This window comes from Platalea leucorodia (genome assembly GCF_965183815.1).
Source record: "Platalea leucorodia genome assembly, chromosome: 4".
In the NCBI taxonomy this organism is placed as follows: domain Eukaryota; kingdom Metazoa; phylum Chordata; class Aves; order Pelecaniformes; family Threskiornithidae; genus Platalea; species Platalea leucorodia.
The window spans coordinates 88193904-88207430 of record NC_138826.1 but is presented as its reverse complement, the minus strand read 5'-3'; the positions used below and the strand labels follow the sequence as shown (position 1 = coordinate 88207430).

The following is a 13527-nucleotide window of genomic DNA, read 5'->3' as shown; positions in this document are numbered from 1 at the left end:
CAATAGAACACAGGTTCTGCTTGTTGCCTGGGTATGCCCCTGTGGGATGATCTGGGAAAAATCATTCTCCTCCTGATTTTTTACATGGCTACACACCTCAGAAAAGAGCCTCTGTGGCATTACTATTACACATGTTGTAATGAGATGCTGTGTCACAGGAAAATATTCATCTGTGCTAGGTCTTTGAGACACACATGCTCAATTTCCCTCTGTCACTTGAGCATACATGCAGATATTTGCATGCTGAAAGTATATACTACCACACAGATGTTTTATAATCAGAGCACAGGTCAGCCTGTAATCATCAAGTTTCTTTGCAAAGTAGGGAACTGTTGCTGTAGAACAACAGAAATGCAAAACCAGTATTCACAGTGCAACGTGAAGAGAAGGCTTGGGCCTCCTGAACCAGGTCCTCCTTATGCTTTCTGCACCACGTTGCAAGACATAAAATCTGCAGCTTGATGCTGTAGGCAACAGCTGGAGCCTGGCTATCTGCTGATGGCTCACATACTCCCTCCACACCTAGGCCTTCCCCAAACCATTGGCAGTGTGAGCCTAGGTCCACTTGGGGGGATTAAACCTGTTTGGCTCCTTCTGTTGGAGAGCCCTCCACAGTTCAGACTGAAGTGGGCTGGTTTAGGGGTCTGAGATGCTGCAGGTCCTAACTATGGACCTGCACTGATTGGATGCTGTAGATGCATCCAGAACAAAGAAGCTTTTCAGGATGCAGCTCAGTGCAGTGATTGCTAGGCCAGCTGTGAAAGCAGAAGCTGTGCTGCTGTGTTAGCACACTGGTTCTTGCTGCCTAACTCTCCCCAGGGTTAATCTGCCTCAGGGAAGAGCCACACCGTCATAGCTATACTCTTCATCTCACCATAACTGGCCACCTTAGAAAACACCTGCATGGCACAGAGATGCTGGCCCAAGGAATCATAGGAAGCCTGTAGCAAAAGGGGGAAGCCAGGTTAGGGACGTAATCACACTGGTAACCAGTTAGTTTCCTCATCTTTCCTGGTAATCAGTACACCAGCTACGGTGTGAGCTTGTTTTTTTCCCCAGAAACTAGTTTTTCAGTTACTAGTGTCTAGATATCTAACTGCATTGCGTGCTTCCCTGAAATATATTTTACATGTGCGTATGTATAAATATAATGTATATACATCTGTTTATACATAGGATGTTGAACTAATCCTAAAATACAAATATTTGTAGAGTTTTTACTCCATATTCCCCTTCCTCAGACTGCAAACTTCCTCCAAGTTCAGGATGTAAGTGTTCAGAAGGTATCGATATAGTATCCTGGTACTGCTGGTTTTAGTTGCTCCTATTGCCACAGGTTACTTAGGATCAAAGTGCGTATATATTTTCGGTTAGCTGAGCATATTTTGATTCATATTTCCTGATATTTGTATATGTAGAATATTACAAAACTCTAAGTTCTTGTAAGTTCAAGGCGGTGTTTTATGACTAAATTATAATATTCATTAGAGTTAGGTAGTTTTACTGCACATAGGATTAGAAACAAGTTTTGTTGCATTCCAAATTATTTCTCTCAGCAAAGATAATGTTTTTCAAATTAATGGTTACCTGCATGAGCGTGGCTTCTAGTACATCAAAATGAACATTGGCAAATTTGTATCCTACTTGGACTACCATCAAAATAGCCTTCAATGTCTACCCAAAATAAAACGTTACAATATTAGGTGCCTGCCCAGGATATTTGCCCTTGTAAATCGAACAAGATCTTATCTTCCTTGTAATGGCAGAATGAAGGTAATCAACCAAAGGCTTTTTACTGAGGGCCAGTTTAGACCTGCAGCAGCTCCTGTAGTGGCAAGCAAGGGAGTAGATGCCACTGTATTAACTGCAATTTTATTATGCTTTTATCTAAGATTTCTGAAATAATCAAGAAGAAAACATTATTCTTAATATTTTTAGGGATTGATACAACAATCAGTTCCATACAGATTTTGGAAACTCAGCAAAGCATTGACAATCACTATTGTAGTAAAAATCTACAGTGCGGGTAGGTAAATTGTTTTATTATGCTTTATTATGGTGGAATAGCATACCATTAATGTGACATGGCTACTTGGCTGGTTCCTTCTCACAGTTATTTCCTATGGTGTGCAGGAATTTTTTCTACCTTTTCACATTTTTTCTTTTTAAATTTAAATGCAATTTCCATGTTTTTGCAAAGATACTACCTATCTCAAAATCTTATGTGCATTAATGCCACCTTTTTCAGGACTGGAAATTACAGCTATGTTATTCCTGTTAACAAATATACACCTATGGATGTAGAAATCTCACTGGAAATAAAGTAAGTACACTTAAAGATAATACATACATAACAAGACAGTGGTTCATTTTTTTTTTTTTTACAGTAATTCTTGCCTAATTTCTCTTGTGACACTAATTTGTCCCTACTCAGATGAGTGGGACAAATCTATGCACAACTAAGTTTTTAATGTAGACCTTTGGGTAGATCCTTTGCGGTAGCATACGCCCAATACCGCTCTCAGCCCAATGACTATTTCACCCGTTAATGCAGATATTAAAGCTCGGTAGTCTTAAGGTTCAATTTAATAATCATTTGAGCAGACATGTGTGCATATATTAGCAGGATTGTGGCCTGTAGACTAGGGATTTGAGTTTTTTTGCTGTAAAGAAATATTATTAGGAATATATATAGATATATATAAGTAACTCTGGAGAACACCTTTTTTAGCCTGTTGTGCCAAGCACTGTAAAAGAGGATTTTTGTGCAGGAGCCTCTGGTAATGCATAAAATTGTGACTTACAGCACGAATAAGCACCAAACTTATTCCTCTCAGCAGATATTTTCTCCTCAAATAAAAGTCTAGCTCCATTGCATTCTCCCAGAAGTAACAAGTCCTTTCTTTTGGGGTTCTCTGAGAAGGCCAGCGATAGTCAGAACAGCTGCCAAACGCTCTGCTTGATGACACTTCATGACTCCAGTCTCTCCAAGAAAGGGCTCTGTGAAGTTATGGGCTTTAGGTCCAATCTTTTGATCTTGAATATTATCCTTGTAAACATCCGCCTTTTTCAGATAAGAGGAAATATAACAGTACTCCTGAAGTGCCTGCTTGTTTTCTACAGCAACTGAAAATCTGTCTTTTAAGTGTATGCCATTATAAACTAATAATGCAACCCTCCCACGTAGGGATTAATACATCATACTCCGAGTTTCACTGTGGCAGTGAACTTTCACTAAACTTTCACTAAACAAAGCCGCGAACTTGGCAAAACCCAAAATGCTTAAGGAAACCCAAGCATATTTGGATTATTGCAGTGTCCAAATATTGTGAGACACTGTAGCTACTTCAAAAGTTTGGAAAACTTTTATGCCTACTGAATAAAATCAAATGAAACCAACACACACTAGTGACAGCCTGTGTAGGAACGAGAATCTGCCGTATATGAATTATATGCTTTAAACCTGATGTTTCTTAAATACTTCATTGAGGTTGTGAAAGCACATTTTGCTGGGGGTGCTTCATTGCTCCCCATAGCATAAACTGTAAATATTGATGTCACCTTTTCGCCACCTTCTGCTTTAATTTTTTCTGCTAGCCATTGCCATATCTGAGTTTCTTTGGATCTCCAAGGCATTTTTGTTTGTTTATACTCTTCTCAGAAAAGCCATCTGGTAAGCTAGGAAGTGCTGCAAACTCTCTCTAGGGGTAATTTGGAGAAGATACGACCACAGGGTCTTTGCTGAATGAAATTCTGTTTACCACTGCTTTCCCAGACAAAGTCTGGGATATTTTTACTTCTTTTTAATGATATATATGCATGTGTACAGTAGCAAATGGGAGTTATTTATATGGGTCCCTGTTTTAAGTCATATTATGGGTTTGTCTTCCATAAAATTGATGATGTGTTTAGATGCCCGGATACCCTCTGGCACAGGTATGTTATGCCTATGCATGATGTAAGCAACTCAAGCATATCATGACCATTAATTTGTATAAAAAGTCATATACAATAGCTTCTGGTATGAATATGCGTGAAGTTTGAGGATGTTTAGTATACATTTCTAGATTTATCTTAACAACTGTAAAGACCACCCAGCTTTCCAAATGTAAAACACCCTCTATTCATGGGAGGGAATGGGATGAGATTAGAGGTTGGTGGCTTAGGTTTATCTCTTTCATATCAACCAGTGAAGTAAGCTCTTCTGCTTTATTTCTCCACAACGCAGTTCTTCGGACTTTTTTTTGCCTTGTATGTATTTTGTATTTATATGTATGATTCTCCTACTTAAGAGCAATCAGATAGATCCTTATTTTTCTCTGTTTCTTGAAGCACCACAGAACCATTAATAATATTTCTCTGCAAAGTCACATTTGGAAATTATTGCTCCCATTATTCTTCAAGCCAAAACAGTAGGAAGGATTTCCTAGAAACCACACAGGTAAGATTTTTGCAGCAATACTCTGGCTTATGAGGATCATTTTTCTATACTGCCCAGCACATGGCTCTTTTTTCATCTCTCTCGTTAAAGGTACTGTGCAAAACTGAAAATAAAATTGAACTTTATGTAGGAAAAAAATGTTAATTTTTCTGATAGTTTTGGCGGTTGAAGCCATACAGTGCTGAAATAATTTGTGATTAGTTTTAACCTCCCCTTGCTCTCCAGAATGGTGTTCCCTTCTATTGGCTCTGTGTGCTTTTCATAAAAGCATCAGAGTCTCATAAGTAAGATGTTATGATCCCTCGAATGACGGTCTTGATTCAAACAATGTTGTGTGGATGCATTCTGGAGTAGAGGGTGATATGGAAGGTGGAAAAAACTTGTTATAATACCTAGTTCTGCTGAATAGCCTTATACACCACTGTTTGTAAGGCATGAATGAAGAGATAAAAGAGATCATGAAGATCTTCAGCTCCAGATTGTGGAAAGGAGGATAGCTTATGCCAGCTAGTCACCTTGGCCTTGTTAATAGTGTATTTGTGGGCACTTGGAAAAAAGAAATAGTCCATTAGAACCTGACTTATAAAATTAACGTCTGCAAAATTCTGATCTTGATTAAGGTAGTAGAAATCCAAATGGTACTTTGAGTCTGCCAGTCATAGCTGGCCTTTGGCATGACCATAATGAGATGCAACCTTTCTGTAGGAGCCAGTTTTCTGCTGAATTTTATAAAAATCTATCTAGTGACTCTCTACAAGGACAGTTTTGGTTCTACTTCAGCCTAACTCACCACTACAACTCTGTATATCTCCAGAGATACTTAAGAAATAGGAGTACTTTTCACCCAGGGCCTTAGAAGACAGTCCTCCAAACTCTCACCTACTCTACTATTTCCATTATTGTCTTGTGGGTAGTGAATTCCAGTTTTTAAGTCTTGAATTCACTGGAAACAATGGTATTATTCCTCTTTATTTCTGTGTGAAGAGTAGTTTACCAATAAATCTCTCTAGGGAAAGTTCTTCACTGTAAAAGCAAGAGTTGTTTACATGTCGTTCTCTGGATTGCCTCAATGGGAATAAAAGCTGTTAAAACATGTTAGCTTTTCCCAGTAAAAAAATATTTAGAGACCAGATCTTGCAAACTTTTGATCATCTCCAGTAAATTGATGAAGGCCTTAAACTCCCTCCAAATGAGCTGGAATTAGAAGACTCTTTCAAAGCCTAGATTTGTCCACATTGCTTGGAAATGTTTATTCTGGCTAAAACAGTAGGAAAAGCAGAAGCAAGGATAGCGGCATTTCTAAACACATTGTAGGAGAAACCTCCCTGAAGTTGGAAGTCATTTCAGAGTTGTCTTTAGATTTCTGATCTACGGTGCGATACGTGGTATGTTCTTAATTGGTTTTAAATTACTTTTTTGGTGTTTTGTCAAATTATAGCAGTTGGGATACCCCCACCCTTAAGCTGACTTTCTGATCAACTTTTCAAATATCTTTGCAAAAATTTACAGGCTTCTCTGAAGCTGCTGCAAAGCCATCAGAAAGCCAAAATTGTCCAAGTTTTCACCTGTCTGCCGTAATTCCAACAGAATTGAAATTAAGTCAGACCCAGAGAGTTTCGCAATGCAGAAATATCCTTGAAGCTTACTGCCAAAACTGGTCAAAGAGATTTCCTGTGTCAACCTGAAATCCACATCAAAAGGCTAAAGCTAACAAGCCTCCAGCAGCAGTGAGCATTCAGGTTTGATGTGACTCGGAATAGAAATGCTGCCTAGTTGAAAAGTTTTTTTCATGAGGATTTTCGTTGGGACTGGAAGGCTTATTCCCTACCAAAGGGCAGGACAGCAATGATTTGGACTCGGCAGTCTCACATAAGTTGTATCATGTGAACATATAATCTCCAACAGAGACAATGTGTCAGAAAGTGAAGGGAGGAGGGAAAGACGAAGGAGTTGAGACAGTAGAAACTGATGAAATAAAAGTTACCATGGATCATTAGGTCAAAAAGAGATGAGAACTGAATTTTATTTTATTCAGTGTAGCATAAGATACAAAATATATTATTTCATTTGTACATAGCAGGACACTGCAATCAAAAATAGCATGAAATCTTGCCTGCGTCTGTTTTTGAAATACTGAGTGAAGATGCTTCTCATATCTTTAGAATATATAGAGGAACTTTCACTGCTTTCTGAGGACTACTAAAGTTACTCTTTCAAAATCAGCAGAATTGCCATTTGATACTATCACACCTTAAAGCTCTCAGGCCACCTGGCACATCAGGAACAATCCCTATTTATTGTGGGATTTGCTTGGAAAACTAGAGAGGGAGTTCAGTTATTCAGAGCCAGCTGAGTGTCGCTGGGAACCAGATGTCTGACAGTTCCTGGGCAGAGCTGATCAGAGCAAACCCACATTTGCAGGGTTTAAAGTCAGCACTTTGTCTTTAAATACTCTGACTATAGCTATCAAGTCTTGTTATCATAATTACTTTGCACTGCATTTGTCAGTGAAATGTTTCCAGAGCCTAACCTTCTCTTCAATTTAATGTGAAATAAGGTTACCTAATCTCTCTCTCTCTCATTTATCATCCAGGGACGTCAGCATATTTGGACTCTCCCGGTAGCTAAACTGTATGACAGCGCATACTATTTCCGTGTAGCTGCACCGGTAAGCCTTTTCAAATGGCAACACAGCAAAAGACAAATAGCATTTGAACTGAGAGAAGATCCTGTATGAATCTCCTTTATTTTTCTTCTGCAGGGTTTTGCAGGCTGCTCGACAGATCCTTATTTTGCTGGAATGTTTTTTACTGATTACTACTTCTATTTTTATCGGCAGTGTAACTAAAATGTTGCTGATCATTCTGTTCTTTGGGGAAAAGACAATGAAGCTCTTGATATCAAAAAAAGACTTGTGAATGGCCCTGGATATTTTTTTTAAACCTCTTGCTGAGTTGTATGGCACTGTCTTGTTTGTTTCACTTTTAAATTAAAAAAAAAAAAAAGGAGAAAAATAAAGTGTTTGACAATGACCGTAGCTCTGCATTTCCAGGAACTGTTTCTAAAAGGACATGAGGCAATGGAGTATATGATGTGTAAATAAATAATCCCATTGATCATAGTGAAGTTATATGATATTGTACATATAGCAGGCAAGAACAAATGGGTAGAAGCTCTGCTGAACTGGGATATACTCCAGTCTTCAGAAGAGAGTGAGACAATACAATGATGTTATTTGCAGTCAGGAGACCTGCTTCTGTCCTATAGCCATTTACCTTCTCTTAGTAGCAGCTGCCCTTTATTCATACATAAATCTATTTTTTCCTGACAAAACCAAAACCAAACAAATGTTTGAGGAAGAAATGTAGCACTGTGCAAATGCCCTCTAAAATAAGTGCTGTTAACTTAGGGAACAACACGTCAATTCTACAGTGTGTGTAAGTATTTCCATTTCAGAAAGCAGTACCAGCATTGCCATTACAATTATGTGATTGAATGAGATATGTTTCAGCTACCTTTCTTTTTTTAAACTGTACGGCAGGAATGAACTATTTACTCCTAAATTCACGTTATTTTCTTCTTGGTGTTTGTGATTTGTGCTAGTGTGATGAAAGAAGAGAAATATTTGAGAAGAATAATGTCTTGTCTGCATGGCTTTCTAAGATGGATGTGGATACACATTTGTATAGGAAAAATCTTTCTGTTTGTATTTAGGAAATACATTTTTAAGGTAAAGCTATTTGAATGAAATTTCACATTAGTTGCTCAGACAGAAGGAAAATGGGTGTCATAACCAAGTGCAGTATAAATAGTGTTGGGGGGTATGTTTAGAAAAATCATTCATTTTGTGTAGAGAAGAGAAAGTAAATATAATGGAGAGACTGTAGGCTTCTAAAGATTTATATTATAAAAGTTACATGTGAACAACCTTACTCTGAATGAAATTCTTTATTTAGCAGTGAAAGGGAAATGTTAGGAAGAAAAATTAATCTCTAAAAAAGAGCTGACCACAGTCTTTGTAAACACCAGTGTGTCTTAACTGTATATTTATTGCCTGATGATGCGATGGGAGAGTTTAATTTGTTTCTGTGCTTTTGTTTGGCATTTCTTTTGTCACTATTTTGGGATTTCCTTTAAGGATGACCTTCTCACTGATTTTTTTTTTTAGATGTATTGCTTCAGTTGGGGTTAACTGCAGTGTCTGCGGGGTTTTTTTTGCCTTAAATGACTCACTACTTTGACCTTAAACATATAAGGGTTTAGTTTAGTTTTGTTTTTCCTGGGAAGTAGTTATGGTGTAGACCACATGTTCTGTCATATCCCAGAGACTAACTGGACTTAGAACTCTGGATCCAAAAGCAACAGAAGTTTGTGCCTTTAGTTTTTTATGGTCATACTTGAGAGTAATTCCTAAGAAGTGTCATCCAGTAACAAATAAAAATGCATGTCCATTTTGAACAAAAATTGTACATTTCTAGACCCACCTGGTTTTCGTCACACTGTTCTGGGTTGAAATACTCCTCCCAGCGGCACAGAGCTCTGCAGTAGGAGAATATAAACTCCAAGTGTTTCCTGTCATCAAAAAACTTCCTGTGATTAGAGTCTGGGGTGAGATGAATGTGGGATAGCAACTATTTTCTTTGTGAAAATGCTTGTGGTAATTTTATTACACACTACTCTGCCCATTCAAGAATTTTCAACTGGTTCTTTACTCCTGTCATATGTTTTTAGTAAGGTACTCTTGAAGGTTTTATCCAGATTTAAGATGACAAGCTGCTGTACGAAGGCTGTGTTCTAACATGTCCGAGGTAACAAAAAATCCACCTTGGCAAAAGCTAGGGAGGAACTGGCAGAAATTAAATACTTGGCATTGAAAAAGCTGTGATAAATAGTCTTCAGGCTCCTGCTGTGAATGACAGTGAGCTGAAAGACTTTTGTAAATGGGATGACATATTAACAGTAGTGTTTTGGCCATTTTAAATGGGGATCAGATTACTTCTGTCCCTTTGTGACACTAGTTATACTGGGGTTACCACTGAATGAGTTAGTGGATCTTGGGGCCAGGAGAAAATACTGATAGTGTAACAGAACCCTGAGCATCTCTGAGCATGCCCTGATTTTCCTTCTAGAAGTTTAGACGAGTTAAAAAAGAAAAACTTTGCTAGTTGCCTGGGATTTCACATACATCATGTCCGAAAGTGCAAGACCAGATACCCAATGTAATGATTCAGCATATACTGGCATTATGGTTCTTTTGTCTGAGAGTCAGCCAGGTGCTTGGTCACCTGGAAATCCCAGAAAATGTTTCAATTCTCCTTCCCCCTGGATAATGTCTTCAGAATACACTGAATTGCCAGGCATGGGCTGGCTGGCTGTACAGTGCATGTACAGTGGGTTCAGCAAGCCCAAGGAGTGTCAGCTTGTACTGGTTTTGGCTGGGGTAGAGTTAATTTTCTTCATCGTAGTTTGTATGGTACTATGTTTTGGATTTGTGCTGAAAACAGTGTTGATAACACACTGATGTTTCAGTTACTGCTGAAGGGTGCTTACACAGCGTCAGGGTCTTTTCTGCTTCGCAGACTGCCCTGCCAGCGAGGAGGCTGGAGGGGCACAAGAAGCTGGGAGGGGGCCCAGCCAGGACAGCTGACCCCAACTGACCAAAGCAATATTCCATACCATATGACATCACGATCAGCATATAAAGCTGGGGAAGAAGAAGGAAAAGGGGGATGTTCTGAGTGATGGTGTTTGTCTTCCCAAGTAACCGTTATGCATGATGGAGCCCTGCTTTCCTGGAGATGGCTGAACACCTGCCTGCATATGGGAAGCAGTGAATGAATTCCTTGGTTTATTTTGCTTGTGTGCATAGCTTTTGCTTTACTTATTAAACTGTCTTTATCTCAACCCACAAATTTTCTCACTTTTGACTGTCTCCCCCACCCCAATGGGGGAGAGTGACCAAGTGGCTGTGTGGTGTTTAGCTGCCTACCAGGGTTAAACCATGACACAGCCCCACCAGATGCACAGTGGGTGACGTACGTGCCTGGATTTCGGTCCATTTTGGTGTGAAAATACGGCAGCTCTAGGAATGATTCTCACTTCCACATCTGCTGAGTCTTCACTTTCCTGTGCTTGGGGAGGTGGAACTCATCTTCACACCACTGGAGTGGTGACATTCTCTACCTCGTGCAGTCCTTCTACCTTGTACAACACTGAACTAGGACTGCCATAGAAGAATACCACAGGGAAGACATGGTCAGCAGCATTTTCCATCCTGAACAACGAAAGAAAGTATGGTTTGATTTTTCCCAATGAAAAACATGGTTCTAAAAAGTTTCAGTGTCTCAGTTGTTTTTCTGCCGTTTCTGTGTGCTCCGTGATAAAGTTGCAACAATTTTTAATAGTGGTCATTACAATGTAATTTGAAACAAATTTTGTGATACCTAATAATGAATTATTAATGTGTTATGTACATTATACTTCGAACAGGGAAACTCCTTCCCTTACCTCTTTTTAACATGACGTGGATGAACTGTAGAGGCCTCCAGACATCCATCACTGGAATATTCTCCCCTAATTTGAAAGGAAGCTGAGGCAAAGCAAACTTCCAGTGTGGGTGATACACACAGCTGGAAATTGCAGGAGGCAAAGGTACAGCTAGAATAGGGCGATCTGGTACAGTCTGATCTGAGTTTCAAACCAGCTGTTCGTACCACGAACATGATGTGGCAATTCACATTTTTACTTGAGTGTAACACAAATTACCTAGCCTTGCTTTCAGTAAGTTTGATCTAGCGGTGGCAGCGGCATTTGAAGCGAGGACCTGAGATCACTTGAAAGCCCGGCGCACTGAGTGGAGAGGCTATAGAGGGCAAATCCTCTATGGTCACCCCATGGAAACCAAGTACAAGGCAGAAGAGCAGAATGAGTGGTTCTGGGGTGTGAGTCTGCAGTTGGAATAGCTGATAGCCTTCAGGCACAGCCCCAGCCGAAGCTGTAGACAGCTGTGAGCAGAATGGCACGTTGGTTTCTGGCTGCAGCTCAGTTCAAATGACTCTTTAGTTCCGAAGAGGCCTGGCAGGGAGAGGGGCGGCTATCTGGTGAGGTGATGTGAGCCCACCGTGAGACGCTAGCAATCCCACAGCTGAGTCTGGAGTCCTGCACATCACACGTCTGACGGGAGACCTGGAGGTGAGCTTTTGATCAAGTCCTGCTTATCTACATTTTTCTAGGATTGTAGCTTGCTTTCTAGCATCAGAAAAATGCTTGCATTAGGAATTGTTAGTGGGTTAAATTCTGCCTAAAGTGCGAGAAGTTGCTCACTCGGGAGTCATTCACTTCTTAAATTACAAATTCATTGCATAGAACCTGAGACAATCCAGCTGCAAAATGAAAACCTGATTTACATCAGGTTTACTCTTTCTGTTGATCTGAGTGCAGAGTATGTTTAAAATAAATCAGTTAATCGTAGGTATAAAAACTAGTTTCAAGATACACAGAAAATTAATCATAATTTATAAACTAGTTGCAGTGCTTTAAGACTTTTATATGATATGCTGCTTTATATGAAGACATGGCTTTTATATATGACATTACAGTACACTTAAAAGTATTGAACACAACTGATGGAAACTCATTATACGAATTGTTTACAGATCTTACCTTCATCTTGGAATAATTCTACTTAATGTCCCAGCTAAACTGTGCTACAGAGAAACAATTTCCTGCAGATTTGTGTCCTATATCGCTGACAGTCTGCCACTGCAAAAATCCTAGCCTCTCTGCTGGCTTCCGCGGATCGCTCTGCTTTGTGATGTTTGCTTCCTCCTACATTCCCCACCTGTTGGACGAGGCAAAAGGCAGGACCAGCTCGGATTTAAGCTGTTCTCACGCTGATGGGGAAAGCTGGCTGCCCCCTCACACAGGGAATTCCTACCTGCCTTTGGAAATATTAAATTGTGCCTCTCTCTTTCTTTGTGTGAACACCAGTTTGGGTCTTTTTCTCTTCTTGGCTTCAGATTTCCTGGAATCTTGTAGAAACATAATATAGCTGAGCTTCTACTGAATTTGATTGTAATTAATTGGTCAACGCATTAAAAATTATTAGTAAGCAGAACAGGGCGGTTGATCATATCAGCTTGGAAATCCGATGTTCTATTTAAAGCCAGGATTTAGTTCATTCCACACAGAAGAATCTCGAGTGGTGGCTCTCAGGTTTCTTAGGGGAGACAGTGCTTTTTGAAACAGGATGCTTGGAAAGTTTTAGTTTGTAGATCCAGAGCTTTGGATAACGTCTTTGACACTAAGGAAGCTGGGATTCAGTCTCGCTCCTCTATAGACCTGGGGCCAGTGATGAAGCCTTCATGCCTCCATCGCTCACTAATAAAACTTTGCTAATAGTATTTTCGCTTCTTGAAGGGGAAGAGGAACTGGAAGCGGGGCAGTGTTGTAAGGGTAAATGTATTAAACACACTGAGATGCTCATATGTGCCAGGATTATGTATGTTTGGGACTAATCAAACAGACCATCTTTTAGTAAGACAACATGCTCAGCACTTTTGAAAAATCAGGCCCGGTGAGGAGTGTATAGGTCTAACTTTAGCTTTTCAGTTTGAATGCTTTGATTTTGGCATGTTAACTCAAAATCCTTGTTAGGCTGTAGAAATGTTTCTCCGGAAAGAGCAGGAACATTTTTTTTTCCTGGACATTGTTGATCAAGTAGTTCGAAGAAATAGTTTTCACTGTTACAGTTCCACACCCTCTCCCTTGCTCTTATGCATGCATAGTATTTGTTAAATTTTTCTAATCTGACGTGGGTGTGTTTGCTCACTGTGGAATGAGTAATTTTAATTAACATCTGCAAGCCACCAAGTTATACCTGGAGTGGCAGCTGCTGGCTATGTCCCACACTCTCAACATCATTTGGTTGAAAGAACAGTGCTTTGTAAGGAAAGGCCAAGGCATAAGCATGTCCCTGTCCTAGATTACATGTATTTTGTCCACTGACTTGCTGTCCCTTCTGCTGCTGCCTGAGCTTTGGGGAGTGCGGAGCGGTGGTCGCGTCCCGGTAGCGGCACCAGCAGCCT

General features: G+C 39.8%; 1 protein-coding gene across 1 annotated transcript in view; it reads left to right on the top strand.

The window, feature by feature from the left end:
* MYRFL (myelin regulatory factor like) overlaps positions 1-7289 on the top strand; it is a gene marked incomplete at both ends in the record, with an annotated part of 45866 nt that extends 38577 nt beyond the window's left edge. The window contains 5 exons of the mRNA XM_082310212.1: positions 1939-2026; positions 2249-2323; positions 4333-4441; positions 7035-7109; positions 7203-7289. Coding sequence (XP_082166338.1) covers positions 1939-2026; positions 2249-2323; positions 4333-4441; positions 7035-7109; positions 7203-7289 — 434 coding nt within the window. The remainder of the gene's footprint in view (positions 1-1938; positions 2027-2248; positions 2324-4332; positions 4442-7034; positions 7110-7202) is intronic.
* Between the last annotated feature and the right edge of the window lie 6238 nt (positions 7290-13527).